Source organism: Arachis hypogaea, chromosome 11 (assembly GCF_003086295.3).
Source record: "Arachis hypogaea cultivar Tifrunner chromosome 11, arahy.Tifrunner.gnm2.J5K5, whole genome shotgun sequence".
Taxonomy (NCBI): Eukaryota; Viridiplantae; Streptophyta; class Magnoliopsida; order Fabales; family Fabaceae; genus Arachis; species Arachis hypogaea.
In genome coordinates this window covers 1,624,075-1,632,242 of record NC_092046.1, presented here as the reverse complement: position 1 = coordinate 1,632,242, position 8,168 = coordinate 1,624,075, and the positions used below count along the sequence as shown (strand labels likewise).

The window sequence follows — 8,168 nt, the reverse complement described above, 5'->3', positions numbered from 1 at the left end:
TTTTCAAGGGTACAAAATTCTCATGTTAGCCCTGGGGCCTCAAGATGATTGTGTATAGTACAAAGTGTGCAATATACAATGTGTCCATACCCAGAAATAGAAAAATATCCAATCTGTCTTGTATTAATATCTAGGGGACTTGTAGAAAACTGACCTAAAAGCTTCTGAAAAGTGAGAATACACAAATCTAGGGCATAACTTAGACGAACTCTGATGGTTCGATGTTGCTTTTACTTGCTTCAGATGGAGCGGATTTGGAGGTTAATACAATTACTGAACTGAGTTCTCATGTAGTAATACGTATTCTCGGCTGAAACAGTAGAACAAATATGTTAAGAAGCATTCAGTCAATCATAACAGGAAGTATTAAGGAACAGCAATTCACAATTGCATTAGCATTATGAGAAATAAAATCATTATATATCGTCCATTGGTGAGGGTGGTCAGAAAATTTATTGCAATAACATTCCTCCATTTCCTCTGTAGTCTCTTTAGAACCACTTCCATACTAGAGGCTTAACTTTCACAATCAATAACAGGCATTCCTAAAATTGGATGATTAAACCTTTTATATGAAGGGAGCCATAAAAATTAAGTTCTTCTTTTGAATGGTAAGTGCGGAAACATTTGCTGAACGTTCATATTAAATCATAGAAGAAACATTCCTAACCCTGCCTAATAATTTTTAATCAAGGCCACAAAATATGTTGCATTTTTAACATCATTTAGAACAATGAAAACCTGTCCACTGAAAAAAAAAAAAACGTACTTGCTACTCACCTACTATTACCGAATTTAATGGTGTCCTTCTCCCTAAGTTCATAATAACGTTGTGGTTCAATGGGACTATCCTGCAGAAGCAGAGGGCAACAGATAGATTCAACAGAAATCTAATTTAACTAATTAATTGCTATCACAAAAAATGAACACACAAGGAGAAATTATCGAACGCATTCAATGGCCACTCACATTTACGAAAGTTTTGTTTGTGCTTCCGAGGTCCATTACATAAGGCCTAGTGCAGTTCATGTACCCATTAGATTTCAGGTATGCAGAAACCAAAGTGAAAAATAAAATAAAATAAAATAAAAAATAAAAATGCATTACCTTATTTGCTTTGATATTAAGCCATCAGGTTGCTCCTTTTCAACTTGCCTAAGAAAGGAAAATGAAAGGGAAAAAATTAACACAATCTGGATTAAAATGTAAAGCACCAACAAAATAAACAACTCCATGAGGTTGCTTAAAAGATAAAACAATGAAATACCGGAATTGAATAACAGCATGTTGCTTGCTGCAAGAAGGATGATCTGTAGGGATGTCAGCAACCCTTCTTTCCCTTCCAAAAAGGTAACAACTTTGACGATGGATGTAAAGGGGCTCTGTCAATCACATACATTTTGTTTAGTAAAAATATGTACAAACAGATAAAAGTGTCTGCTCACAGACATCATTGAAGATTTTTGCTTTAGCACAAGAAGAATAGATAAAGCATGATCAAAACTCAGAGAAATTACTAGATAAACTATGAAAATTGTACAAATGAAATCATAGATTGAATAGAAATACAACAATGTATAAGTAAAAAAAGGGAAGCAGGTAGAGGAGCTGTCTAATTATGAAAAGCTCACCCCAATAGCTATGATAATAGATACTAATATAATAAATTACAAAGACAAATATATAGTAATAGTAGTCGTGATTTTTTCTTAAAAAAAGGGTAGTAAGTAAAAGCAAATACTTAATGGTCTTAAGCAAGCAAGAAGGGCTTATTCTTATAAGTAAAGCATATTTCTACACGTTAAAATTTTTTTTTTGTGGGGGGGGTAGCAGGGCTAGGGACATGAGAAAATTGTATTAAGAATAATATAAAATAAGTGCAGAAGTTATGCAGACTAACCATTGAGGACTTCACCATTCTTGAAAACATAAAGCCTCCATTTAATGTCAGGTTTTCGAGCCTCTGGCGGTTCATTGAACAACAAAGTAACACCTGACCAAGCACTACCATTTAGCATATATTGAAAATGAATAACAAAACTACTTAAAAATAAATTGATATTCATCACAGTGCACAGTGAAAAATAATGGGTCTCTCACCTCTGAATCGATTCGTTTCAGCCGCAAGCTTCCCAGATAGTTCAAATGAAGGTTTTTGCTGCAAAAGGCAGAGGATTTCAGAAACCAACCAGAATGAATCACTCAAAACCTATTCTTTATCCTCCCTTGAAACTAGAAAATATGATTTACGGATAATGTGTGACCCTATCTCTCAAGAACTAGCTTTTGGGGGTGGACTTGAGGGTTCCCCACTCTCGCATATCATCTTCCTTCTATTGCAATGCAACTTGATTATATATAGACAGTGAGAATGCCCAAACATACGTTACAGTAATGGTTATGGCAGATTATAATGATCGTTAAACCTTCGGTTTTGACTAACCTTGCATTAGAATTGGTATCAGGAAGAGAAAGTGGCTGTATTACTGTCATAGGAACATTGGCAATATGCCTAGAACTAGAAGAACTGCACTAATTAACTTAAGAGTGAGAGCTCCTCTAGTGGCTAATTTACTGCAAATAATTAACCACACCTAACTAACCCTTCTCCCCTTTATTTTTAGTCATTGATCCTAACTAATAGGGTCTTAACACGTTGGTTAAGTTTGACTCCTCTAAGACAATCTAAATGGGCGAACAAAAAGAAAAAAAGATAGCATTTGGAAGAACATTTGTAACACAGCATCACCTCAATTCTCGCCAGATTTGCAAAACAGAACTCTCAAAAATCATAGCATGCCTCAACAGCTTGAAGATCAACAACAAAATACAGGACAGAAAATGTCCCAAAAGTTAACTTGGATTAAAGGGTTCTTAACTCTATCCCACGGACACAACGAAGATACACAAGACTACAAAAGTATTAGAGGCATGAGATTCCTACCCAACGAAAAAAAGAAGCACATCATTACCTTTGTTTTTTCTTCCAGAGCCTCCTCAGCAGCCTTCATTTTTGAAATAGAATCATCCTCATCATTCCTGCCAAAATAGCCATCAACCTGGCATCACAAGCTTCCCCAACAATCCCCAATATATTTGAAAACATTGCATTCAAATAGAAAGAGAAAGAAGCAGAGAATATAAGGACAAACCAGAAGACAAGAAAATACTAATGTCATTTTAGATTTTCCTATCACTAATCTGGCATTTTCAACATCATTCAAGTCAATGTGCAGAAATTCCTAAACTCAAGAAACATACATTTTTAATCCATAATCTTATCTATCCAATGCTAAATGTTACAAACAACCAACAATAACATGTCATATCTTGCCACATGCCACAGATAAATCAATGACACTGGGCCACCAGAAGTATAGTGTTTGATAAATGCCAATCCAGCCCCTTGCACTGCATTTCAATGTAGTGATCACTAGGAGAAAAAACCCCACCCAGGAATGATAACTTCAGATTTAGATGGTTGTTCAATTATTTTATAAATTTATGCAACAGCTACCACCTTCCCACAACTCTCCAACTTATCAAACTTTGAGTACACTACATCTATACAGGAAAGCTGCCTTTCTGAAATGCATTTCTACAAAGCTAGATTTGGCACAGGTTGAAGGAGAATCATCACTCCAGGATGCATGAATAGAACTCTCATTAAAAGATTTGGCTTCAATGAAACTAAAATAACATCAAATAGCATGAACACCACCAAGATCAGCAACACGTCAATATAGAGTTCAAAGTTCGAACAGCAGCTTACATCTGTTCAGCTCCTCTTATGTTAGTCACCTGCAAGCATTAAACAGCAGTCCAAATAAGCATCAAGCTGGAGAATATTTAATCTGAAAAAAGCAGGAATGGAGAGAGCATAATAATGGGGAAATAAATGCCAAATGTTTGGAAGAACAAATAATTAAAAATTTTGGAGAACCAAGTGGGGAAACAATAGCCCTGAAAGAGAAACAAGACAATGGAATTTGGAAGTAACACTTCAATGCTAAACTCAGCACACAAAAACTGTTTGCGCTTGAATCCTAAATGTTATCTCTAAACAGTCATATTGACTTGATTAAACCTCCCACCTCACCCTAGGAATACCTCAGGAACATAACTATTAAACATTATACTCTCTGAGAACTAAGATAGAAAGAAGTTAAATAATTATAAATTCCTCTTTTCCCCTATCAGCGTGAAACAAGGATAGGAGATGTTTAAACAAAAAATGCAACAAATAAATTAATCTTTGAATGAAAACAAACACCAGTAGTCCAGTACGCAAGAGTATAGTTCTATACTGTCATGTTTCCACATGACTAGCACCTCATCAGTCCATCAATTGTCATTTCCAACAAAGTATTAAGACTGTGACTTCACCTGTCACCCTTATCAACAAAAGTTCACAATTTGAATATACTATTCACATAATTATCATGCTTATCATCACTTATCTATCAACTGAAATGACTGAAATGCAACATTATAGCCTCCAGCCCTCCACCAACCCAATACTTCACAAACTTCATCTTAAATCATGTACAATCTTCAACACAACATATACCATACAATTGTCCATGTCATTGCACAAGACAACATGATAAGAGCTCTCAATCTCTCATAACATCCTAATTGGAACTATTCCCCTAAGAATCAAAGATTTGGATAAAACTGTTGTTATTTTAACAATCATATACTGCATTAAACATCTCCTCAAAGCCACCTGCCTAACCTTTGAACACACTCTAGGATCCTAAGGTTCAAAGGCACTTTAAATTAACATACCCTAATTCAAATTCCACGTGCATTAGCAAAGTCTCCTACTCTCCTAGTCACTTAAAAGTCAGAAAGCTTTGTTTGCCAACTAATTCAAGCTCTACCCCTCAAACCTTCAAAACTGCTTCAACAAATCATCTACGCTCGTCTTAGTACACCATGCTTGCAGTTCCAATCCAACATTCATGATTTCATGCCATCTCTTCCATCAAAGCCAATCATACACTAATATTATGTTCCAACTAATGTGGTGATAACACTTGCACGGTTACACTAAAGAATATAAATCCCAAAACAGGAATCCAATCATAAACTCAGAAAATAACAGAAAGGAACACAATACCATTTCCTGACCTACATCCAAATTCTTCAAATTCCAACAGCATACAAGAGATTTTAAGTAAAATAGAAATTAACAGGAACATGAAGCAATATATTAAACATAGGGTTGGATATCACCGGACACCTCATCACGAGGCTTTGCAGAGTCGTGACGGCGATGTTGGGAAGGCGGAGACTGCGACCGGTGGTGCCTGTTCCGACCATTGCGCTCTTGCTCCGGCGACCTCTCGTGCCTAGACCTCGACCTCCTTCCGTTCCTTCCGTCGGCATCTCCATCGCCGCGGTCATCGGCTTCCCTCCTCTTCTCCTTCTTCCGCTCCGCCACCTCCCTCTCGGAACGCCTACCTCTTCCGCTTTCGCCATGGCTCTTCTCGCTCTCACGTTCCAATTGAGCTTTCTTCAATCGCTTTGTCCTCGGCGATGGAGAACGAGAGCGAGACCGGGATCGAGGAGGAGGATCCGGGGAACCGGAACTGGTTCGAGCCTGTTTTTCTGCGTAACGGTGTTTGGTGTCTCGCTGAGGCGGCGGAGAGATGCTTCGGTGGCTCCGGTGGCGGCGAGAGGAAGGAGAATGGTGATGGTTTGTGGAAGAGGAGTGACGGCCCATGGTTGTGAGCGTGGTGGTGACCGCAGAGGATCTCGAGAGTTCCAGTAGAGAAACTCTAACTAACTAACTTACTAACTAACAAACTGAAACCGAAACTGCCACTGTACTGCATTGCTGGTTTTCTTTTTAATTTTGAATTTATTTTGATTTGTGAATGCTTCCTTCTTCCTTGTAGCGGTGAAGATTCAAGTTCAGTTTAGGGTTTATCAGCTTCAACACTGAGTGGCGATTTTTCAGTAATAAATAAAATAAATTGATTATTTACTCAAATGTGGTTTTTTAGATGAATACACATTTTTGTTATTAATTTATTATTATTAACGAAATAAATAATACAAATATAAATATAAATAGGTATTTTAAGAAAATATAAACATTTTTTTAATGTCTCAAAAATCTAAAAAATAGGATCAACGTTTTCTCCAACATGTTTTAACAAAAAAATTGTGTGTATGTTATAAGAACTTTTTATATTTATTTTATAATTTTTTTGTATTTTTATTTTTTAATAAAATAACTTTTTGAAACTTAATTAAAAACCAATTCCACCGGTAACCAAAAGGGTCCTGCTAATTCCTGTTAACTTCTATTAGGCCGGACTCCAGATCTCATTTAAAAAAATATATATGTCTAATCATCTATAGTAAACCTAATTCACCCCCAATTACTACTAGTAACTATAATTAACTCTATCTTTCACCGTTCAAGAACAGCCTCATCCTCCAACTCCGATGGCTGCCCCTTTCCAACCTCCCTCCTCCATTCTTGGATGCGTTTCCATCGCCGACGTCAACAGTGGTTAGTGCCGCCCGCCTTTCGTCGGCAAGTAACCATTGGTCTTTGGAAGTGTATCTGAGTGCCGCCATTGCTGTACAAGACACCTCTTGTACAAGACACATGCATAAGAAGACACTTCCTATACAAGATAGATTCACAAAAGACACTTCTGTTTAAAAGACACATCCACAAAAGATACTTTCATTAGAAGACACATGTATAAAAAGACACTTGCTAAAGACACATGCATAAAAAGACACTTCCATTAGAAGAACATTCAGAACCCACATTAATGGATGATGCATTCGTGGGTATAGATCCTCTCAATTGTTAAAAAAAATTGAGTGTAAAGTGTGATCTTTAACCTTCCATTGCTCTCTCTCTCATATTTATTTTACTTATAAAATTAATTGTGAAAGATCACACTTTACTTCCTCAATTGTTAAAAAAAATAGAAAGGATTCATTCCCATGCATTCGTTCCTTCTTCTCCAAATATACGTTCCATCGACGAAGTCGTCGAAGGATGCGGGACTTTTGTTCGCGGCTTCGGAACGACGTCGAGGAATACGCGTTCAATGGCAATCGAGTGATGAAGCACGCACGAGTTTTCGTGATAACAGGTTTCACCGTTACGAAACGACAACGCACCAATGAACCGGCGACGCAGCAGTAATTGCGGCTGGAACCGCAACGCACCACAGCGGCGGCAAATCGACACCTGGCAAGAAAGATGACCGCAACCTACAATATAAAAGCTTCTGCCGGAGCAAAACAGTCACGCACCAAGGAGCCGGTGACATGGTGGTTGTGCAGTTGTGACGGGAGCGCGCTGCAGCGGCAGCAAAGCGGCGCTGTTGGCGAGAAAGAAGATGTCGTGATGATAGGGGGGAGACGGACGCTGATCACAGTGACTTTGCGGACGGTTATTCAACACAATCTTTATTATTCAAATTTATTAAAATAATTTAAAATTATTAATTGAGTCGTCAAAAATGGACAAATTGACTATTGGTATCCAATACTTTTCTATTAAAAAAATATTTATTCACCTAACAAAATGTCATTCTTATATACTTATCATCCCTTTCTATCAAAAATAAAAAATCAAAACCCTAACAAAAAATATACTTAAATATTGGATAACTAAACCATTACACAAACTTAAGTTACTATTTTTTTAGTGATTGAGTTTTTTCTTTTGGAATCCCGCTATGGAGACAATGAGAAATCTTGATAATGGGTACAATGTGTTAGTTATTTAGCCCAATAGAAATAAATAATAAAAATCACTCTACAAATTATTTAAATTCAAAAAATCTTATTCAATTATTTCACATCAAATTTCAAATTTTAAATCCACCAATTTCAAATTTCAAATTATTAAAAAATCTAATTAGTTATTTTAAAAAAATAACCATATGAAATCTTAATTTACAAAGCATTTCACTCTAATACTCTCTTCTTTTTCAACCGGCGGCCACCCCACCTTCATCAATAATCATCCTATTTCACCATCGCTGCTTGGCTTGCCACACGCCACTCACCCTTAGTAAAAATAACCATCCACTTAAGAATAAAAATAATCATTCTCATACCTAATGAATTGAACATCCAACATATTTTAATTATATATAACTAAATTCAATCTAATCAAAATA

General features: G+C 36.5%; 1 protein-coding gene across 1 annotated transcript; it reads right to left on the bottom strand.

The window, feature by feature from the left end:
* LOC112719774 (FHA domain-containing protein DDL) lies at positions 1 to 6,165 on the bottom strand. Its single transcript, XM_025770463.3, has 10 exons — positions 5,249 to 6,165; positions 3,773 to 3,801; positions 2,973 to 3,039; positions 2,101 to 2,158; positions 1,901 to 1,993; positions 1,268 to 1,382; positions 1,108 to 1,155; positions 970 to 1,015; positions 781 to 851; positions 1 to 310 (listed from the first exon to the last, which is right to left on the bottom strand). Exons 1-10 carry the CDS (start codon positions 5,729 to 5,731, stop codon positions 271 to 273), a joined length of 1,050 nt encoding a protein of 349 aa, XP_025626248.1. The 5' UTR covers positions 5,732 to 6,165; the 3' UTR covers positions 1 to 270.
* Between the last annotated feature and the right edge of the window lie 2,003 nt (positions 6,166 to 8,168).